Source organism: Sciurus carolinensis, chromosome 10, assembly GCF_902686445.1.
Source record: "Sciurus carolinensis chromosome 10, mSciCar1.2, whole genome shotgun sequence".
Classification (NCBI taxonomy): Eukaryota; Metazoa; Chordata; class Mammalia; order Rodentia; family Sciuridae; genus Sciurus; species Sciurus carolinensis.
In genome coordinates, this window is record NC_062222.1 from 73,044,821 (window position 1) to 73,069,477 (window position 24,657).

A 24,657-nucleotide genomic window follows, 5' to 3' on the forward strand; every position below is an offset into this window, starting at 1 on the left:
CTGAGCTTTTTACATATTGGACCCGAAATGGAAAGTCACTCATATACATTTTTTGTGTGTGTGGTTAAGGATGCTTTTACTTCCTCTCCCCAGTTCATCCTCCCCTTCCTGCTAGCAAAGACCAAAAAGTAAAAGGAATTATGGAAAATTCCATCCTCTAAACATCATGAACACTTTAGCTCAAGGATGAGGTCAAAGATTATCCCAGTGTCTCTCCATCTTCAGTCATTTGGTTTTGGGTCACATCTGTGTGATAGCTGTTGTTGTTATTTATTTCATTTTAGTTAAGTTAGCTCATTGATTTTTACTTAGCCTCATGAAAAGCAATGAGACCCATAACACTGGAGTTTTGAGATGCAGTTGTAATTTTTCTAGAACACATTAAAGTGAATTTATAACTATCCTAAAATGTAGGTTCACCCAAGTACCCCTAAAGTCATCCTGTGAGCCACTATTGATAAGCACACCCGACTTGGCCAAGACTAGATAAGGTGGCCTTGGCAAATCCAGCTGAGCCATGATAATCTGTTCCCATTTTTGCACACCTGCATTCATTCAGCAAACATTACTGGTATCTATTATGCATAGGCTCTGTCACAGGTATGGGTGAAGAGAGGGCAGGAGCCTCAGAATCTTGGAGAGCTTAAGTTTAGGGGAAGGGGCAGGCTGAAACAAAGATGCAGGTTGTAATATAGTGTGTTGTATAAAGAGCTAGAGAAGCACAGAAGAGAAATGAACTCTCCCGTCGGAGCCCAAGAGTCAGACAGAACACTTTGGATGGACTCAGAAGGATGGGTGAGACTGGCTCTGACAGAGGGAGAGAAGGAAGACATTTCGGGAGGGCGAACAACCAGGTGCAAAGATTCAGGGGCCTGTGGCAGGAACCATGTGGTCAGCAGGGGCCGGAGAGGGGAAAATTTCTAAGCTAAAATAAGAGTGGTTTTTTGTTTTTTTTTTTTTCAATTTTTGTTTTTTTGTATTTTTGGTAGACTTTGTGAGAATGTTTTTTAAGGACCATCTATTTTGTAGCATATAACAGAATTTCCTTTCCTTTCCATATGATTCTATTATATTAAGGATTGAATTGTGTCCCCTCAAAAAAATTAATATGGAGAAATCCTAACTCCCAGTGCTTTTGGAGATTGAACCCTTGAAGAAGTAATTAAGGTTAAAGATCTAAGAGTGGGACCCTAGGCCAGTAGGACTAGGAGTCTTATTAAAAGAAGAGGCGACACCAGGGAGGCACAAGAAGACAGTGAGGGATGACAGCAAGAAGGCAGCACTTTGAGAGCCAAAGAGAGAAACTAAGGAGAAACTAGTGCTGCCAGCACTTTGATCTTGGATTTCCAGTCTCTAGAACTGTAAGAAAATAAATGAACATGCACACACAAGTCTCTTCAAAACTCTACTATCAGTCCCTTCACCTATGTATCCAGAAATGGTACAGATCATATGTTAATTTTATTTTTAATTATTTTCTGAAAACTCCAGGAAGATGAACTGAACTTTTATATCCACAGTTTTATTGGAACTTCATTGCATAGGCACACCTAATTAAGTCCTTGACCATGTAATTGAAGTCAATCTCCAGTCCTCTTCCTCTCCTAGGAATTTGGTCTGAGCCAAAGTCCTTACTCTTGAGTCACCTGGATGATATTTCTAGTGACCAGCCCTCATCTGGAAGCATGAGTCACCATGAGTCACCTTATTAGCATAACAAGGGTACTCCAATCTAACATCCTTACCAAATTTTCCATAGTTGCTACACCAGTTTTTAATTCCACCTACAGTATACAAGAGATCCTCTTTCTCCACGTTCTTGCAACACTTATTATTTTCAGTGTTGTTTTAAGTACCTATGCTAACAAATGTGAAGCAGTATCTCACTGCAGTTTTTACTTGCTCTTTCTTAATGGTCAGCATAATTGAGCATCTTTTCCTGTGATTATTGACTGCATGCAAATCTTTAGACATTCAACATCTATTCAAGTCCTTTGCCTATTTTTGAATTGCTATTTGTTTTTTGATTGCTGAATTTTAAGGGTTCTCTACATATTTTGAATATTAATCTATATCCAGATATATGATTTGGAAATATTTCTCCCATTCCATTGGTAGCTTTTTAAAAATTCTGTTTATGTTACATTTTTATGCATAGTTTTTTTTCAGTTTTTATAAAGTTCAATTTGTGTTTTTCTTCTTTTGCTACCTGTGCTTTTGGTATCGTATCCAAGAAATCATTGCCAAGTCCAATGTGAAGTTTAGTGCCCATGTTTTCTTCTAAAAGTTTATTGTTTTCAGTCTTACATTTATATCTTTTATCCATTCTAAATTAATTTTTGTATATGGTGTTAGATAAAGGTCCAATTTCATTATTTTTTTTCATGTGGATATCCACTTTTCTCAACAATGTTGACTGAAAAGACTGTTCTTTTCCCCATGTTCTTGACAACCTTTCAAACATCACTTGACCAAATATGCAAGGATTTATTTCTGGGCTTTCTATTTATTCCATTGGTTTATATATCTCCCCTTATACCAGTGCTATGCTGTTTTGATTACTAGAGTTTCATAGTAAGATCTAATATCAGGAAGTATAAGTCTTCCAGCTGTGTTCTTTTTCAAGGTTGTTTGACTATTCATAGTCCCTTAATATTCAATGTGAATATCAGGATAGGTTTCTCACTTCTGCAAAAATAATCTTGAGGTTTGGAAAAAGATCACATTAAATCTATAGGTCATTCTGGGTAGTATTGACATCTTAAGAGTATTAAATCTTCCAGTCCATTCACATCGAATGTATTTCCATTTAATTCCTAGTATTTTATTCCTTTTTATTCTATTGTCAGAAGAATTAGTCTTATAATTTCCTTGTCATATTGTTCATTTTTAGTGTACAGAAATGCAACTGATTTTTTGTGTTGACTTTGTATCCTGTTACTTTGCTGAATTCACTTATTAATTTAACAGGGTTTTTGTGGAATCTTTAGGGTTCTCTACATGGAAGCTTATACCACCTGCAATCAGAGATAATATTAATACTTCATTTTATTACTTTTTCTGCCTATTGCTCTGGCTAGAAGCTGTAGGACTTTGTTGAATAGAAATGGTAATGGACATCCTTGTCTTGTTCCTGAACTCGGAGGAAAAGTTTTCAGTCTTCTATCATGGAGCTTAATGTTAGCTGTGGAATTTTTGAGGTAGTTTCCTTTTACATCTAGTTTGTTGAGTATGATTTATAACTTTTATACTTTTTTTAAAAAAGTCCTTCACCATATTCTCTATAGGCCCAGCTGAAATCACACTCCAAGAAGCCAGCCTTCCCTGACTTCTCCCTGCTAAATAAAGACCTCCTCTCTTGTGTGTTCTAATAGTTGATACAACTCCAATTTGAATGTCTGGACACTTTGAATGTTTGGAGAACAGGCATTATAGCTTTTCTTTTTTTTTTTTTTGTAATAAAAATCAATATCTGCTGAATTGAAGGAAAAAATACTTTTCACTAATTAAAAACAAAGAACTACTTTTATTTGGCTCATTTCTCCATTTATTAGAATAACCACATTTGGAGAGGCACAAAGCACTTAAGTTTACATGACTACAAAGTTATCACAAATCCCAAACTTTTTAGCCATATATTTTTACCTTTGTTTAAAGAAAAAGCTTCCAAAACATCTGAATTAGCTCAATACATGGACCCTGAATATATGGGAACTACATATTTTTAAATGCTTGTACTTCCTGCTCTAATGTCTTCTTTAAGTGGAATCCAGCATAAAAGGGGTTGAAATGTATAAGGTCATGATGCAAATGCTTTGGAGGGAAAGTGAAATCAATCTGCACAACATGAAAAAGATGTAGTGTGTACAGAAGTTCTGTAAGGGTTCACTGAGCCATCTGGGCTTCCATGGCTTGTGCTGTCCATTCTGGGGCTGTTTGACTAATTTTCTCCAAAAGGTTATTCACTTGGAAACAAAGTGATTGGATCTGCTTGTCCCATGTTGGCAGGGCTTCTCGTGCTAAAGAAAAAAAGTAAATAATGCAAAAAACTGAAATGACTCCTTTGTATTCATAGCAAACAGAAGTTAAAAAGATAAAGTAATATTCATTTTTAAAGTGTTTTCCAAAAATCTTAGCTAAAGCAGGTAAGCTAACTAAGCAATAGTTAAGAACTTAAACCACTAACAAAAGATGTAACAAAACATAAAATATATACAAAGTTATTAACTCTTGAAAACAAAAGAAAGTCAGCTAACTTAACCTCAATCATAAACACGCGCGCGCGCCTCTTAGGAAAGCAGTTTTTCCCTTAACAGGTTTCTGATCATACAACACTGCCATCTACTGGGGAAAATAAATCTACTTGTATATTCAAGGCTGCCTCTGCTTGACTCAAGAATAACATTTAAACACAAACAAACCCAATAATAACCACCCAAAACACTACCTTGAATTCACCAGATTTTTCTCTGTACTAGCAAAATGTAGTTAGAATTGAAAAAACAATGAAGTTGGGCAAGGTGGAGCACACCTGTAATCCCAGTGGCTCAGGAGGCTGAGGCAGGAGGATCAAGAGAGTTCAAAGCCAGCCTCAGCAAAAGTGAAGTGCTAAGCAACTCAGTGAGACTCTGTCTCTAAATAAAATACAATTTAGTGTTGGGGAATGTGGCTCAGTGGCCAAGTGCCCCAGAGTTCAATCGTTCAATCCCTGGTACCAAAAAAAAAAAAAAAAAAAAAAAAAAAGGTCACAGATTTAATGGGAAAAGATATATAAAATCATAATAAAGGAAACAAAATAAATTGGGTAGATACAAATCATAATCCAAGTAGAAATATGTAATGTCATAAAACTATCAATTCTCCCTTGTATTACAGAAATTTAATGAAATCCCTAAGATGATCCCATTTTTTTCCTATTTCATTTTATGACCAGAGCAAAGTCATTAAAGTTAATATAGAAGATTGGTGTTTGAGAATAGCCAAGATAATTTTGAAAATGAAAAAGAGAGGCAGAATTGTGAAATGCCACAACATGGATGAATCTCAAACCTAACATGCTGAATGAAAAAAACGAAGAGGTCACATCTTAGATGATTCCATTTATAAGAAATTCCAAAATAGGTAAATATAGAGACAGAAGACAATAGGGCAGCGCCAGGAAGAAAGAATAGGAATAACGCTCATGGGCATGGATTTTCTTTTGGAGCAACAAAATTTTTTTCCAAAACTAGATAGAGATGGAGGTACACTACATAGGAATGGAGTGTGTGCTATTGAATTGTTTGCTTTAAAATGGTTACTTTTGGGGGCTGGGGAGATAGCTCAGTCGGTAGAGTGCTTGCCTTGCAAGCACAAGGCCCTGGGTTCGATCCCCAGCACCCCCCCCCAAAAAAAGGTTACTTTTGTTATGGGATTTCAATTCCATAAAATGAAAAGCAGTGATGGGGGGGTTGTTTTACCAACAGTAACATTTATAATAAACTTATTATCACATTGTTGCAGATCGTGAATGACGTAGACGCAAACATGTATGTGGAACCCAACATATATCAAAGATCACAATTCTATCAGAAAAGATACTTTACTTAATAAATTATACTTGCATAATTAGTTATTCATCTAGAAAAAAATTAGATCGTACCCTAATGAACCACAAAAATAAACTGTAGATATATTAAATTTCTACATATATAAGAATAAACACAAATATTAGAAGAAATTTTAGGAAAACACTAGCTTTATCCTAACATAGAGACTTTTTCAATACAGGAAACTCAAAAAACTTAAAATATAAAATTGACATATTTGGCTACACAACAGTTTAAGAAAATACATTTATAATATGCATTTTGTAATGACATGATGACATGATGGGGGAAACACCAGTAACACATAAAACAAAGTTAAAACAATATACCAAAAACTATAAAAAAATAGATGCTGGAAGGTCAGGAGAGGTGTAGTAGAAAGGAGGAAACAGACAAGAAAAAGTAATATTAATTCAAAGAAAGGCAAATGCCAAATATGTGGAAAGTTATTAAACTTCATTAATGCCAAGGAAATGCACACATAAATAATGTCATTTCCTCCATCAAATGGCAAAAGATTTAGAAAGCCATGATATCCAGCTATTGAAGATTCATTTTCTCATACTGGTGGAATTCTAAATGGCCATACTTTTCTGGAAAGCTAACTGATAGTATCCCTTGAAAGTAAAAATACACATATCCTTTGATGCAAAAATATTACTTTTAAGACTATTCTATAGAAATAAGTGTAGTAGTACATAAAGGTATATGCAAGGAAGCCAAGCAAGGTGATGCAGGCTTATAATGCCAGTGGCTCACGAGGATGAGGCAAGAGGATGAGGCAAGTTCGAGGCCAGACTCAGAAGTAATGGGAAAAAAAAAGGCAACCGCTTGACAATGATAGAGTTGAACTCAATGAAATATTATATAGCTATAAAACAAATTACATTGCTATTTTATAACTTGAAAATATGTCCATAATACAATAAATTTAAAAAGCAATTTGAAATACTACATACTTTAAAATATAACTTGTAATCCCATTTTATATATATATAAACTAGGTATTATATATACCTAGTTGTTGATGGACCTTTATTTTATTTATTTATATGTGGTGCTGAGAATGGAACCCAGTGCCTCACACTTGCCAGGCAAGTGCTCTACCACTGAGCCATGACCTCAGCCCACTTGTAATCCCACTTTTATTAGACATCTATGGGGGGCTGGGGTTGTGACTCAGTGGTAGAGCACTTGCCTAACATGCATGAAGCACTGGATTCGATTCTCAGCACCACATATAAATAAATAAAATAAAGGTCCATTGACAACTAAAAAAATTTTTAAACATCTATGTTTTTACATATATCTTGCATAAGCATCTGGGAAGACACACAAAGTTGACAGACAATATTAGTTACATCACAGACCTTAGATTAGAGGAACAGAAGAGGGAGTGGAAAGATATGATGAGTGCTTTTTAAATTTATCATTGTAATGCTTTACTTGTTATTTACCATTATAATTTTTTAAGATCTAAGAAAATTAGAAAAATATTTTATATTAACTTGATATAAATTAATCTAAATGACCCTTCCTTGGTGGTACCTCTGCCATGCTACCCATCATCTGCAGTGTTTACTTCTCATTCACAGTGTGCTGGTCACTAGATGTTGAATATACTGTGGAAAATATGACAGTCTTAATATCTGCCATCAGGAAGCTCAGCTTGGAAGCTGCAAGTGACACTTAGACAAAGATACACAATTGAAAATAATTAAGATTAATGCTAGGGAGAAATTCAGGGTGACAAAAGAACATATAAAGCCCCACCTAATCTGGAAAGATAGGAAAATTGTTAATGATTAACACTGTTCAAATTGAGACAAGGGACAAAAAGGAGATTACTAAAGAGGATGAATATTTCGGATGTTTGACGGGCAGGAATTTACAATGCTGAAAAAAATACAAAAACTTTTGTGGTTGGATTGGCAAGAGAAAACTAGAAAGAACCAGGAAGGGCATTTTGGAAACTTCGTAGAACTTTGTTCAATAAGCAATAGGGAAGCCATTTGTTAGAGTGCAAATAAGAACATGATTCAATCATTTGGGGTTTTAAAATTTTTCTTTTTTATGTTTGCAAGTTTAAAAGATCACAATAACTCTGGCCAGTAGAAAAAAAAAGATCAGAAAGCAGCAACTGTAGATTTGAAGGGGGAAAAAGGGTATGTCTGAAGATCAGAAGAGGTTAGGATAGTGGGGTTCAGAATAGGTTGGCAGATGGTACAAAATGAAGAAAAGCACAAAGATTCCACATGACACTAGGTGGAAAAACTGACAGGTTTCTGGGCAATGAAGAAGAGGAGGATGTTAAGAACAACAAATGTTGGAGAACGTGAACACTGCAGTTTTTGAATGACTAAGAGCCTACAGGAAAGCATACAGGAAAGAGAGATAATGAATTCAGTTTTGGATATGAATTCATTCTAAATTGCCCATGAAGCAATCAAGTACAAACACCTTAATAGTGAACTAAGCCATGGGCCTGAGAATCAGAGATAGACATGAAGGTAAATCTAACCATCCTCTACAAACAGATGGTAGCTGAATCAAAGGGACTAAATGAGATTACCTATGGAAACACAGTAGTGTTACATAGAAAAGGTCAAGGATTAAGCCACAAGTAACTCCAATATTTAAAGGTACCACAGAATCTACAATGACTGCAAATACCTGGGAAAGCAGGAAAACAGGCTGAAGAAGAAAGAAGTCAAGGCAGCAGTAGTGATCGTAGTGAGGTGTTCAAAAAGGAAAGTGAGTAACACTATTCATTTTGTTGAAAGTCAGGATGAAGCCTCAAAGATAAAAGAATCTTTCTTTAAATGGGAGTGACCTGAGTACATTTAAATATTAATGAAAAGTAAAGACAAATAAAAGGGTTTCACCGACTGGAAGGAAGTACAAAGCCAATGTACTCCCATGTGGCCAAGGAAGAGCTATGGAATGGGAGTAACTGGAATGGAAGTAAAAGACAGACCAACGGAGAAAAAGGGAAAAGGTTATGGTCAGAGTGAGGTGTTTCAAATTAAAATTTTACAAGTGAAACAGTTCTGGGTACAGCAAAGACCAGGGTGTAACGGATGTGGGAATAAAAAGCTGAAAAGATATCAGACAATAACAAAGTCAAAGGATCCACTTACCTGCTGGTTTCCATTAGTTTAATGAGTTGCTGAATAGGAAATGCAACTGGCTTTTCCACATGCCCAATACATCTTATGAGGTCAGTAAATGTTTGATAAGTATCTGAGTGAACTGATAAAATTCAAGTTTCAATGTTTTCCTTAGTTTAGAAAATGCTGCATTAAGCAGATTCATGAATATAACTTTTTAGTTATTTAAAATTATTTCTCTTAGAAATAAGCTTATTCCAGTAGTAAAATTCTGTCAAAATAAATTATTCAACATATTTTAATCATACATATGCAACATACAATGCCATTTCACACAACAGAAATACACAAAACTTCTTACTTTCAAAATGAACTATTCCATCAATCTGGTCAATAAATCCATTCATACGTCCTTCTGTTATCATTTGAGATGCTATCTTTTCTGCCTATTTAAAAAAAAAAAAAAAAGTTCTCAAACTTCACTTACCACATCTAAGTCATTCACATATAAGAGAATTAAAAACTTTTGGTTCATATATCTCTAAGCTTTACATATAAATTCATCTGCCATCCTTTAGAAAAATATATCTTGTAAATGTGCCTATTTTCCTAATTCTTTCTGGGCATAACATTATTTTAAGTCAATTTGGATATGTTCTTGTGAGACTTTAAACAAGAATGTAACCCTTTGATCAATTCTCTCCTCTGCTCAAAATGAAACTAAAAATTTTTCTTCCTCTGGGGAAACTAGTTTTTATTTCATTTCAATTTCCACAGTATTTATTATCCCAAAAACTCTTTAAGAAAGTTATATATTTTAAGAAAAAAAATTGAAAGAAGGAACAAATGTCAAATTCAAAAGGATTTAAAAGACAGTTAAAGGGGAGCAAAAGATCTTCCATCTAGCTCCTGAAGACATATTTAATGTCTACTATGTATAAGCAGTCTGCATTGTGGGTCATTTACTAATTCTGACTCTCTTCAAAAGCAATCATAAATCATTCCTAATAGACTATAACTAACATTTATTGTTTAAAATACATTCATTTCCCTTAGGGGTCAGCAAGGGATTGTACCTCAAAATCTAAGAAGAAACCATCTTTTAAATGGTAATTTAAGTCTTGGTTCCCAAAAAGAAACTGTTAGAAAATTCTAAATTGAAATTTCACTACCAGATAAAAGGGGAATTTGACTTATAACTATGTGACTTTTAAGGTTTGCAAGTAAGGTGAAAGTAAAGTTGTTTACTTTTAATACTATTTAAAATTAAAAGAATGTTTTATAAATGATAACTGAAACACCCTTTACAATTGGTACATTGTTAGAAATTTTATATAGTCAACCAACATCTAAAAGTAAAATAAAAATTTTTGTAAGTCCTCAATAAATTAAAATTCCCTAGCAATTCAATCCTAAATATGAAATTAAATTTATATATGGTCAACTGAATCCTTATGAAATTAAATTTCTTAGGATAAATTCCTCCTATATATTTAAGATACATTTTTAAAATTAAACCAAGCACAGAAATTGCAACAGAATAGCCTTGGGTATTGCCAAATCATTCTCTCAAAAAGATGAAATATTTAACCTTTCTGTTAATCTAGCACAGCAAAAAGAAGACATGAATGTATCAAAATCAATTTTAAATAAATCAGAAATCATTATGAAGCAGATATAACTAAACACTAAACAAAGATATCCTCATGAAATGGGTGTCATAACCTGGAAGTCTATAACTTTCCATTCTAGGTAACTTTATCATAGAACACAATTTAAAAACCAAAAGTACTAAGGCAATTCCATTACAAAAGTATTTTAACATTTAAATAACTTATCTTCATTTACTTGAGGCTTTTTATGTGTTGTAGTTTTATTTTTGCTGTAGCAATTGACAATATTTGTCAATTATGTATTTTATTTTCTCATTACTTCAACAGTTCAGGGTCTTAACTTCCTTTTTTATGTATTAGAATCAAGAAAATACCTTAGCTGCAGGGATCTCTAAAAGAGCTCCAAGTTCTTCAAAGGTAATATTATTATATAATTTGCTTGCAGACAACAAATTGTGTTCAATAACAGCTCTGTCCAAGATGCTGGAACCTTAAATATAAATAAGAGTTAAATATCTGAAACTAGTTTTTTTTAAATAATGTTATTGGTTGTTTTATGCCTTTATTTGTTTATATTTATGTGGTACTGAGAATTGAACCAAGTGACTCACGCATGCTAGGCAAGCACTCTACCACTGAGTACAGCCTCAGCCCCTGAAAACTAGTTTTATACTTTAAAAAGATGCATCTTTTTTTCTGAAAATTTCAAGGGATATAATAACTAGCCGTTTTACCAATTTTCTCCTCTGCTCAAAACGTTACCTTTATTTCTCTTATCAATATTTTAAAAGTAACCAATACTCCTTATTTGATACAGTCTGATTAACATACAATTAAATAAAAGTAAAACCGCATTTACAAAATTAGTGATTGCTAGGTACTTACTAAGTGAATGGATTTAACCATTTGGATTCAAAATTACAAAATAAAAAGGGCTGGGAATGTGGCTTAGTAGTGGAGTACCCCTGGGTTTAATCTCCAGTACTACAAATAAATAAAAACAAACAAAAATAAAAGTGTATCTGTGAATGGAAAATAAAACAAAAATGTTGTAGTTATTTTTTAATCTTATTTCTTAAAATTTGCTGTTATAATCAGGAAAATTATTACTGTGCTAATTTAGTAGCTCAGAAATAGGAACAGTAGGGGGCTATGGGGTTGTAACTCAGTGGTAGAGCGCTTGCCTAGCATGTATGAGGCACTGGGTTTAATCCTCAGCATCACGTAAAAATAAATAAATAAAATAAAGGTATTGTGTCCATCTACAACTAAAAAAATATTTTAAAAAAAGAAATAGGAACAGTATGTTTGTAGAGGCAGAACTGAAATCTCATAAAGGTGTAAGTTATAAAAATCTATCTACAACATCAATTATATTTATATATATCATCAATGAACAATTAAATTTTTAAAAATTATGTCTAAAATAACATCAAAAAGTACAGAGTACTTAGGAACAAAAATACAAAATTTACAGTTTATAAAACATTGTTGAAAGAAATTAAAGATAACTCAATAAGTGGAAAAAGGCTAATATATAGTTAAGGCAGCAATACCAGACAAATTAATCTATAGGTTCAATGCAATCCCCCTATCAAAATCTTAGCTTGCTTCTTTGTAGAAATTGACAGGATATTCTAAAATTCATCTGGAAAGGGCTGGGGCTGTAGCTCAGTGGCAGAGCACTTGCCTAGCATGTGAGGCTCTGGGTTTGATCCTTAAGCACCACATCACATAAAAATAAACATAAAATAAAGGCTTTCTGTGGGCTGGGGAGATAGCGCAGTCGGTAGAGTGCTTGCCTTGTAAGCACTGGGTTTGATCCCCAGCACCAAAAAAAAAAAAAAAAAAAGGCATTCTGTCCATCAACAACTACAAAAAAAAATTTTTTTTTTAAATTCATCTGGAAATTGAAAGAACCCAGAAGGGCCAAAGTAATCTTTAAAAATAACAAAGTTGAAGGGTCCACATTTCCCAATTTAAAAATTTACTACAAAGATACAGCAATAAGACATTGTAGTACTGCCATAAGAGTAGATATATTATTCAATGGAACAAAACTTGAGAGTCCAGAAATACACTCTCACATTTATGGTCAACTGGAGGTCAACAAGAGTACCAAGACAATTCAATGGAAGAAGTAGTAGTTTTTTCAACAAATGTTTTTGGGACCACTGGATATACACATGCAAAAGAATTGAGTTAGACCCCTACCTCACACCATATTAAAAAATTCATTCGAAATGAATCAAAGACTAAATATAAGAGCTATAATCATGAAACTTTTAAGAAAATAGAGTAAATCTTCATGACCTTGGATTATGCAATGGTTTCTTAGACATGATACCAAAAAAGGACAACAAAAGAAAAAAAGAATACAGATAAATTGTACTTCATCAAAATTAAAAACTTTCATATTTCAAAAGATACCATCAAAAAAGTGAAGTGGGAAAAAAAAGTGAAGAAGGCTAGAGGTATAGCTTAGTTGTACGGTACATATGCAAGGCTTAACATATGTAAGGCCCTAGGTTCAATTCCTAGCACTGAAAAAAAAAAAGCAAAGAGACAATATACAGAATGAGAAAAAATATTTTCCAATCATTTATCTGCTAAGGCATTTGTATCGAGAATATCTAAAGTTTTCTTACAATTTAATAATAAAAGGGCACATAACCCAATTGAAAAATTGGTAAAGGATGTAAAAGATATTTCTCCAAAGAAGATACACAAATGGCCAATGAGCATAATGAAAAGATCTTCAACATTATTAGCTACTGAAGTAGTGCAAATCAAAATCACAATGATAGACCACTTCACCAAGTGAGATGGATAAATCAAAAAGAAATATAATAACAAGTATGGATAAGACTGTGGTAAAATTGGAAACCTTACATCAGTTGGAAGGAATATAAAATGCAGCTACTGCTTTGAAAAAACACCTTGGCAGATCCTTAAAAGACTAATAAGCCTGCTTGTGGTGCACATCTGTAATCCCAGGGATGCAGGAGGCTGAAGCAGGAGGATCACAAGTTCAAAGCCAGACTCAGCAACCACAAGGCCCTAAGCAACTTAACTGAACCCTGTCCTAAAATAAAAAGTAAAATGGGATGGGGAAGTGGTTGAGTAGTTAAGCAACCCTGGATTCAGTCCCAGGTACCAAAAAAAAAAAAAAAAAAATAGACTAACAAAGTTACCATAAGATCCAGTAATTCCATTTCTAGGTGTATACTCAATGGAATTGAAAAAATATACATACAAAAACATTCATGCAAAAAGTTCATAGTAGCATCAATAGCCCCCAAAATAAAAACAACTTAAATGCTCATCAAATAAAAAGCAAATAAGTAAAATGGTACATCTCTGTAATAGAATACTCTTTGGTAATATAAAGGAATGAAGTACCAATGTGTGTTATGTCTGAACCTTGAAAACAAATTATGCTAAGTGAAAAAAGTAACCCATAGAAGACCATATATTATACGATTCCATTTATTTAAAATGTCCAAATTAGATAAATCTATAGGACAGAAAACAGGTTAGGAATAACATTGCACAATTCTGGTAATATTAAAAACCACCAAAAACAAAATAAAAATTGTTTTAAGATCAAAAGCTTAGAGCTGGGCATGGTGGTGCAAGCCTGTAATTCCAGCAACTCAGGAAGCTGAGGGAGGAGGACTATAAGTTTGAGTCCAGCCTCAGCAACTCAGGGAGGCCCTGTTTCAAAATAAAAAACAAAAAGGGCTGGGGATGTAGCTCAGTGAAATAATACACCTGGGTTCAACCCCCAGTACCAAAAAAAAAAAAAAAAAAAGATTGCAAGCTTAGCATCAGAATACCAATAAACCAAAATGCCCAAGAAAGATAAATAAAGAAAAGAATAAGGTCTAACAAGAAAAAGGAGTAAGACACATATTTCCTCTGTATACAGTCCCATGTGAGAATCATTTGTTCCTCAGAGATACTAGGGGAATATTCTTCTTTTCTAAAAAGAATTATCTAATTAACTATATCTTAAAGTCAAAGTTATACTTGAAGCTCAACTATATCACATTCAGCAGCTTTTAAATATTTTGTCCAGCTTTTAACTGGTGTGTTAGACAACTTAAAAAATTTATATCTGCTCAAAATACACCAAAAAGAGGAGGGGGGGGAGAAGAAGAAGCTGGGCACTGTGGCTCAGGCCTATAATCCTAGCAACTCAGGAGTCTGACAAGACGATTCCAAGTTCCAGGCAACTTAGTGAGGCCCTGAGCAACTTATAGAGACCCTGTCTCTAAAGAAAAAAGTATTTTTTTTCAAAAGGGCTGGGATTATAGCTGTGGTAAAGTATCTCTGGGTTAAATTCCTATTACCAAAAAAAGAAAAAAGAAAAGCAAGACTGGCTACAATCAAAACACATATATACACTGACAGTCTACAAATTTAAAGTTTTCTAGCAGCCAAGCAAAATAAGAAGATCAGATGATTAATTCCTAATGTGTTTAAATAAGGTTAAAAACTAGTGCTCAGAAGAACCAGAACTAATTCTAAAACCTTAAAGGAAATTTTTCCTGAAGACCTGGATAAAGTAAATTCTATGGAAAAAATACCTTATTTACATAGAAAAATGAGAATTAATTGAATTGCTTCTTAAAGTGCAATTAAACAAAAGAAATTTAATAGGAAGTCAATACAATCCCTTCACTGATCTGGTTTAACACAGAACAGTAAGATTGGGTGAAGTGTGTGTTCTTCAGCTAGTCACTACACTTTGTAGCTAAATCTAGTCAGCTTTACTGCTGACTCTTTATAGTTAATTTCTCTTTGATGCAAGATGACAGTGAATTCAAGGCAGCAAGCCTAACCAATATGCATGCTTTTCTTGATCTTTTCCATGTTTCTAATTGTCTACACCTATATTTTTTAGTATCATGTGTATTACCATTACAAGCTACTTTAAAAACCTCTGTATAAAAATGTACACAAAACAATTTATGTTTTCAACAAGGAACAGTTTTCCTGGCCAGGTGATTTGACTTAAGCAGATACATCCCATTACTAGGAAATATGACACTAAGTTCTATTCTTATTGGCAACACTACATCTTGTGTAACCTTGGGCAAGTACTGTGCCAAATTTTGCCCTAAAATAGAACTGGATAATTATAATCTGATGTTTAAGATTGAGTTATTTATCAACGGTTGAATTTTCCTTAAAAATAGGCATTATCAGTATAGTCTATAATTTCTTTTGCTTTCACAAGTTTCCAAAACCTGCATTATTTCACAAAATGCTTTACAACAGGGGCTATTTAAAAATATGTCAGGGCTGGGGTTGTGGTTCAGTGGTGGAGCGCTTGCCTAGCATGTGTGAGGCACTGTGTTTGATTCTCAGCACCACATGTAAATAAATGAATAAAATAAAGGTCTATCAATATCTAAAAACTATTTTTAAAAAATAGGTCAAGCCCATGTCTGTATCATATTCATCTTCAGTCAATATAGTATTCCTCTTTTTTAATCAGATGGTTATATAGAAATATTATAAAAAGACAGCAAGATGCTTCTAATCTAACATACTTTCCACTAGTTTATACCTATATATGTGTAAGACATGATCATTACCATCAGCTGTAGTTGCTTTTTGGTGAGGCATCAGCATGGCAGCAAATTCTTGCAGTTGATTTCCTCTGATGATCCTATCTAGGTACATTTTCTCTAGGATCCCATATGCAGCAAGTTGCTGGCACCTTTCATCTTTAAAAAGAGTAGCCAACATTCGAGAACGCTGCTGTCCTAAGGGAAACATATGAGCATCAAATACTTTTACGATGTTTCTTCAGTGAAAAACGATCATAATTTATGATCTAATTTTTGCCTATCAAAATATAGTCAATCCTCAATCAAAGTAGCTATGGTATAAACAAAATTTTTTTAAAAAGTTCTCTAGGGTTCTCAATTTTTCAGAAAGTAAAGAGGTCTTAACACCAAAGTATTAGAGAACCAGAAGTATTCAAAAAAAAAAAATGAAGGAATTGAATTTTAATATATAAAATATATTTTATATAATATATAGTTAAAATATATATGTAGTATGTACATACATACTATATATAATATATAGTTAAATGTGTGTATATGTACATACAACATATATATTTTGACTATACATTATATATACATTTATAAATATTATGTTATTATATACATATATGTCAGAGTAGGAAAGACATTTCTAAGCCATACAACAAAACCTAGAAGCCAAAAAAGAAGGATTAATAAATTTATATAAAAATTAGGGACTAAGGTTATAGCTCAGTAGTAAGAATGCATGCGTGGGGCTGGGGTTGTAGCTCAGTGGTAAAGCACTTGCTTAGCATGTGTGAGGCACTGGCTCTCAGCACCACATTTAAATAAATAAAATAAAAAGGTCCACTGACAACCAAAAAAATTTTTTAAAAGAATTTAAAAAAAGAACGCATGCTTGGCACACACCAGACAGACATATATATACATACACACAAACAAATTAAGCTTCTGGGAAACTTTTTTTAATTGGAAAAAAATTTCATAAACAGAGCCAAAAATTTTGAAAACAAATTTTTGTTAGTCACCTTTTATATATGAAAAGCTTTCATAATTCACCAAGGAAAGAATGAACAATTCAAAAAATGACCAATGAACATAAATACATAATTCACTCAAAAAGAAAATACAGGTTTTTCAACAATGATTTTTTTAAACACATAAAAAATGCTCAAGAACATTCATAACAAATGAAATGTAAATTAAAACTAAAATCAGATATCATTTTTCATCTACCAGATTGGCAAGATCAAAAACACTTGGTAATACCTATGTGAGGAATCATGCACTCATGAACATTTTCTTTTTAGTATAATATTAAAGGGCAATATATAATTTCTACCAAAAAGTTAAAAGTATGTTCCTTTAGACCTGGGAATTTAATCTAAACATGTACTTACCCTGTGCATAATCATCACAACATTGTCTGTCATTGACTACATACTTTATGATGAAGCCAGAAAATAGAAATATATGTATATATGTACTGGCACAAACATCACTAAGCTATTTAGTCATATGAAAAAGTAAGTTGCAAAACTGTGTAACATGCTATTAATTGGGTATAAAAAGTACTTCTGTATTGCAAGAAATACAAGGAAGAAGTGATAATTCTTTAGAAAATCAAGCAATACCATGTTTATGTACTACTATTTTTAGCAACAAAAAGTAAGTAAGATTACTGCTTCATAAAGAACAAAATGTGTAGCCTGAATTTGTCATCGGGCTGTCAAATGAATATGGTCCAAGACTGAAGATTTCAGAAGGATTTAGAAAAGCCATGGTTCCCCCTACCTCCCCAAGTACTGGGGATAGAAACCAGGGTTTCCTACATGCAAGGCAAAATCTCTACTGCTGAGCTGTATCCCCATCCCTAAAATTATCATCCCTTCTTCTCTCTTTTTGTACCAGGGATTAAACCAAGGGATGCTTAACCACTGAGTCACATTCCTGGCCCTTTTTTTACTTTTCATTTCAAGATAGGGTCTCACTAAGTTGCTGAGGCTGGCCTCGGACTTGTGATCGTCCTGCCTCAGCCTCCCAAGACACTGGGATAACAGGCATGTGTCACTGCCCCTGGCTAGCATTCCTTCTTAATGTTCTTCTTAATGTCCTAAAGTCCTTTGTACTTGAGTGATTTACCTGCTATAATTGAGTAAAAAGTTTATTCATTGTATTTACTGAAGAAAGGGATGAAGCCGGGTGCAGTGGTACACACCTGTAATTCCAGTTGCTTGGGAATCTGAGGCAGGAGGACCACCAGTTCAAAGCCAGCCTCAGCAACTTAGTAAGGCCCTAAGCAACTCAGTGAGATCCTGTCTCTAAATAATATACAAAAAAGGGGGCTGGGAATGTGGCTCAGTGGTAAAGTGCCCCTGGGTTCAATTCCTGGTACAAAAAGTGTAAAACTGAAAGCCACATACAAAACATGCATATTAAATTTTTAAAGTTAACAACCCATGTTATTGCTGTTTCTGACTATTTAAACATTTAAATTTAACATTTACATTTAAATTTGCCATATTTATAAAGATCTTTTTCAATTTCTTTCTTCAGTGTAATGCAGTTTTCATTGTACAGGTCTTTCACCTCTTTTATTAGATTGAGTCCTGGGTTTTTGTTTGTTTTGTTTTGTTTCTTTTGTTTTTGTTTTGTTTTTGTGGCTACTGTGTATTGTGAATGGGGTAGTATTCCTAATTTGTCTTTCGGTGGACTCATCACTAATGTATAGAAATGCATTTGATTTATGAATATTGATTTTATATCCTGCTACTTTACTGAATTCATTTATTAGTTCTAGAAGTTTTCTGGTGGAATTTTTTGGACCTTCTAAATATAGAATCATGTCATCAGCAAATAGTGATAGTTTGAGTTCTTCTTTTCCTATTTGTATCCCCTTAATTTCTTTCGTCTGTCTAATTGTTCCGGCTAGTTTCAAGGATGATGTTGAACAAAAGCAGTGAAAGAGGGCATCCTTGTCTTGTTCCAGTTTTCAGAGAGAATGCTTTCAAGTTTTCTCCATTTAGAATGATGTTGGCCTTGGGTTTAGCAGGTACAGTTTTTACAATGTTAAGACCTTAGAAGATCGAAAGACCTTCCATGCTCCTGGATAGGCAGAATTAATATTGTCAAAATGGCCATAATACCAAAAGCATTATACAGATTTAATACAATTCCTATTAAAATCCCAATGACATTCTTCATAGAAATAGAAAAATCAATCATGAAATTCATTTGGAAAAATAAGAGACCCAGAATAGCAAAGCAATCCTTAGCAAGAAGAGTGAAACAGGAGGCATCACAATACTGAACCTTAAACTATACTATAGAGCTAACAAAAACAGCATGGTACTGGCACCAAAACAGTCATGTAGACCAATGGTACAGAATAGAAGACACAGAGAAAAACCCACATAAATACAATTACCTCATACTAGATAAAGGTGCCAAAAATATACATTGGAGAAAATATAGCCTATTCGACAAATGGTGCTGGGAAAACTGGAAATCCACATGTAACAAAATGAAATTAAACCACTATCTCTCACCCTGCACAAAACTCAACTCAAAGTGGATCAAAGATTCAGGGACTAGAACAGACACACTGCACCTAATACAAGAAAAAGTAGTCCCAAATCTTCACCATGTTGGCTTAGGACCTGACTTCCTCAACAAGATTCCTAAAGCACAAGAAGTAAAATCAATCAATAAATGGGCTGAATTAAAACTAAAAAGCTTCTTCTCAGCAAAGGAAACAATCAATAATGTGACGACAGAGCCTACAGAATGGGAGAAAATCTTTGCCACACGCACCTCAGATACAGCACTAATCTCCGGGATATACAAAGAACTCAAAAACCTCAGCATCAAAAAAAAACAAATAACCCAATCAATAAATGGGCTAAGGAACTGAACAGACACTAACAGAAGAAATACAATCAATCAACGAACATATGAAAAAAATGTTCATCATCTCTAGCAATTAGAAAAATGCAAATTAAAACTACAGTGAGATTACATCTCACTCCCTTCCAAACCACAATTATCAAGAATTCAAGTAACAATAAATGAGGATGTGGGGGAAGAGGTACACTCATACATTGCTAGTGGGACTGCAAATTGGTGCAACCACTCTGGAAAGCAGTATGAAGCTTCCTCAGAAAACTTGGAATGGAACCACCATTTGAACCAGCTATTCCACTCCTCAGTTTATATCCAAAGGGCTTAAAATCAGCAGACTACAGTGACACAGCCACATCAATGTTTATAGCAACTTAATTCACAATAGCTAAACTATGGAACCAACCTAGATGCCCTTCAACAGATCAATGGATAATGAAAATGTGGTTTATATACACAATGGAATTTTACTCAGCCTTAAAGAAGAATGAAATTATGGCATTTGCTGGTAAATGGATGGAGCTGGAGAATATGCTAAGTGAAATAAGCCAATCCCAAAAAACCAAAAGCTGAATGTTTTCTCTGATAAGCAGATGCTGATCCATACTGGGGAAGTTGGGGGCCGGAAGTGAAGAATGAAGGAACTTTGGATTGGGCAGAGGAGAGTGAGGGGAAAGGAGAGGGTATGGGGCTGGGAAGGATGGTGGAATGTGACGGACATTATTACCCTATATACATGTATGATTAAACTACCGGTATGACTATGCATCATGTACAGCCAGAGGAATGAGAAGTTGTGTTCCATTTGTGTACAATGTATCAAAATGCATTCTAGTGTCATGTATAACTAATTAGAATGAATTTTAAAAATTTAAAAATTAAAATTAAAAAAAATTGTGTGTTTACCTGCTGATGCTAAGATGGTACAGTGCAAAGCATGTTTTAAGGCCTCTAGTCTTTCACTTTCATGGACTATTGTCTTGTAAGAAAGCTCATTGTATCTCTGTGCAGCTTCAATGAATTTTCTTCTATAATCAAGAACACGTGCATAGCATACCTATAGAGAGGGAAAATGTTTCAATTAGGGGCAAAATTAAAAAGCAAAAGCAATAAAGAATGACACACATACACAAAAAGAATTTCTAAAATATAAAAGCACTAATCAGATGATCTGAACATCTCAGTATGGTATGATTCTCCAATACAAAATTAATTCCAAATCAGTTTATCTGTTACCTTATAATGTATCTGTAACTGTTCATTAGTTGATTCATTCTGAAGCAATGATGCCCGATTTATGTAAGCCTCAGCCTGGACAGGATCATCATCCTCCAGATAGAGCCTAGCAATCTTCAGGTAAGTCTCCAGTTTATAATCTACATTGTACTGTCTAGAACATATCAGAAAAATACAGAATGACTCAGTATTTTGTAAAGAAATTTTTTAAGAATAATAAAAAACATTATTTTTCCTTTCATATATATATATATATATATATATACTGTTAATATAAGGAAATCAAACTTTTTATGCTTTATATTAAAAGAAAACTTAAAAATGTTTTATCATCATTGATCACATTATATTTCAGCTGCTTATAATTCTTAGCTAATCTCATAAACCAAAGATCTTTAAAGAACAACTGCCAATTCTGGGGCATATCATATACCTAGTGGTCTATACTTGGCATAACTTTCCTAGAGAACAATTTTGGCAATAAGCTCTCCAACCTTTAATCCTTTAAATTATATATGCCCTTAACCCACTATATTTTACCTCCAGAAAATAAATCCTAAGAAGATAATCAAACCCACATATTTATGTACAAGGATATTCATTTGTACAGTTATTTATAAATATCTGTAATTGAAAAGAAATGGAAATCACCTATTATGGTATTTATGGTACTCAAGTTGTAGTACATAAAAAGGTAGAATACTTTTATAATGTAAATACAGTTATAATACTCTGTGATTATAGTCACCATATGCTTTCTGCTAAATGACAGTATATAAAACACCATTAAAGTGTATGTGTGTGTATATATATATTATATATATATATATATAAAATCATACATATACACACACATATCAAAAAAATAACAGCAATTATGGTGGCTGGTAAGATTATAGGTAGTTTTCATTTTCTTCTTTATCCTACTGGTCACATTTTATGCAGAGAATGTATAACTGAAGACCTCACATACTTCAAAATTCACAAAATTCAAGATTAATCTTCATGGAAAATTTATCCTTTCTATGGACCAGTAAAAGTGCTTATATACTATGTGACAAGAATAGAGTTTATAATTCATTTGGTTTCAGTTTTGAAACTAATTACTTTTTTGATTTTTATGTGGAGGGAGGAGGGGTAGAATGTGAGAGGAGGAATTTATATAAATTCAAATTTTTGTTTAAGCCATTTATTATTATTTTGTACAATCTTTCACTTCACAACTCAAGTTTATATGAATTGCTATACACAGCTCACACTTGTTTGAATTTTCCAATTTTCTGCCAAGTGTATCTATTATATCTATTACTTTCAAAATCAGAATGAATGGTTTTTAAAGAAAAAAATTTCCAAGCTGGGTGCGGTGTTGCATACCTATAATTCCAGCAACTTAGGAGGCTGAGACGGGGCAAGTTTGACACCTGCCTCAGCAACTTAGCAAGACTGTCTCAAAATAAAAAATAAAAAGGCTCAATGGCTCAGTGGTTAAGTGCCCCTGGGTTAAATCTTTAGTACCAAAGAAAAGAAAAACGTTTTCATTTATCCAGTCTACATTCTTGTCCCTTAATTTCACAATTCCTATCCCCATCCACAGTTACAGCTGATGACTCTGATTTTGACTTCACTAAGAAAACTGAAGCAAAGAGTACTTGCACAAACTCCACTACATCAATAACAATTGCATCCATCTACTCTGTGTCCCCAGCTGTTACTGTCATCACTGGAAGGCAATTTTGCCACCAGGGAACATGTGGCAATGTCTACAGACACTTTGATTGTCACTAGAGATAGTAGTGCTATTGGCATCTAGGGAGTAGAGGGCCAGATGCTTCAAAACATTTTGCAGCATACAGGACAGCCTCCACAATGAAGGATTATCCAATCTAAAATGCCAATAGTGCTGAGTTAGAGAAACACTGACTTGATGAACTACCTATGCCCCCATGTGAACCCATTCCTCTATTAAGATTCCCTTTCCCTCTTGGCTATTTCTGCAAGAACCTTCCCCCAACTCCTCGATATCAAATTTTTTACTTTCTACTCGATCATAAAAGAAAAAAATTACCTCTTAGCCTAACCTGCACTATTATCTTCTACCCTACTTCTTTGCTTCCTTTTTGAAAACTACCACAGAGTAGCCCTACTCTCTCTCTAATTCTTCTTTTCCATTCTCTCTTTGTGTGAGGGGGGCAGGGTAGAGTGGGGGTGGGGATTTAACTCAGGGGCACTCTACCACTGAGCAACACCCCTGGCCCTTTTTAATTTTTTTTTTTTTTTTATTTGGAGACAGGGTTTTGCTAAGTTGCCAAGGCTGGCTCTTAGGTCAAACTGTACATCTCGAGTTCTACCATTCTCTCTTAGACAATTTCAGGCTTTCACTTTTGTCAAGGTCACCAGTGGTTTCCACATTACTAATGCCAATGGTTAACCCTCACTCCTCAACACCATATCTGAATACTTGCTCCTTCTTGACACAGATTCCTGATTTGGCTTCTAAGACAGCACACTCCATTCTTCTTATCCCAATGGTCAATCCTCATTTACTACTTCTTCCCTGACCCTGATCTCTTACTGTTGGAGAGCACCAGGCCTCAGTACTCAGTCCTTTTCTCTTTTTACATTCCCTCTCAGGGATTTCATCCAATCTAAAGGCTATAAAATCCATCTATACATCAGTTACTACCAAATGTATACCTCTAGCCCATACCTCTCTTCTAAATTCTAAACTAATATATTCAACTCCATACTAGATATTTCCATTTAGCTATCACATGTCCAATATGTAACTCTTCATCTTTTCATAAACCTATTCTTCCCCACTCAGAAGATGGCAACTCCATCTTTCCAAATACTCAGGTCAAAAATCAAGGCTGATTTTGACTCTGTTTTGCACATTCCACATCCAAGTCACCAGGAAATTCACATTCTATCTTAAAAACACATCCAGAATCCAACATTTCTTAGAATTTCCATCTCATCTGTAGTAGAACATAATCCTCTTAACTAATATTTTTACTTTGATCACTGCTTGCCTACAATTTATTTCTCAACTCAATAGCCAGAGTGATTCTTTAAAATATAAGTTGGACATGACACTCTTCTGTTTAAAATCTTCTAATGGTTCCCCCACCTTTCACTTAGAGCCAGTGCTTTACAATGGCCTATAAGATCCCACATAATCTAGTCACCAGTACTCTCTGATCTCATCCCCTATCTCTCTACCCTTTGTTTACTAAACTCTACCCACACTGGTTTCCTTGCTCTTCTTTTTTTTTTTTTTTTTTTTTTTTTTTTTGCGGTGCTGGAAATCAAACCCAGGCAGGGCCCTGTGCTTCCAAGGCAAGCACTCTATCGACTGAGCTATCTCCCCAGCCCTCCTTGCTCTTCTTAAGAAAATACTTCAAGCAATCTCCCACCCTTAGGGTCTTTATACTAACCACCACTTCCAAGAGTAGATGGTGATTCATTTCCCTCAGATTGCTCATAGACACTCTTTTATCTCCTTCAAGTCTTTGAGAAAGTGACATCAGAATCAACACACTATCTCAATCACCTATTTAATGATACATACAACCTGCCCCCACTTAATCCCCTTATTTTTCATTTTTCCATAGCATTTATCACATTCTAACATACTATAAAA

The 24,657-nt window shown here is 34.0% G+C and overlaps 1 protein-coding gene across 2 annotated transcripts in view; it reads right to left on the reverse strand.

Annotated features, from left to right (window-relative positions):
• Positions 1-3,516: 3,516 nt before the first annotated feature.
• The window catches only part of Cops4 (COP9 signalosome subunit 4), a 32,625-nt gene continuing 11,484 nt past the window's right edge, over positions 3,517-24,657 (reverse strand). The window contains exons 5-10 of one of the 2 annotated variants that reach the window (XM_047567499.1): positions 21,015-21,168; positions 20,685-20,835; positions 15,918-16,088; positions 10,686-10,801; positions 9,060-9,144; positions 3,517-4,019 (exon numbers count right to left, since the gene is read on the reverse strand). In XM_047567499.1, coding sequence (XP_047423455.1) covers positions 3,886-4,019; positions 9,060-9,144; positions 10,686-10,801; positions 15,918-16,088; positions 20,685-20,835; positions 21,015-21,168 — 811 coding nt within the window. In that variant the 3' untranslated portion in view covers positions 3,517-3,885. The remainder of the gene's footprint in view (positions 4,020-9,059; positions 9,145-10,685; positions 10,802-15,917; positions 16,089-20,684; positions 20,836-21,014; positions 21,169-24,657) is intronic. The other variant, XM_047567500.1, reaches the window with a different exon arrangement.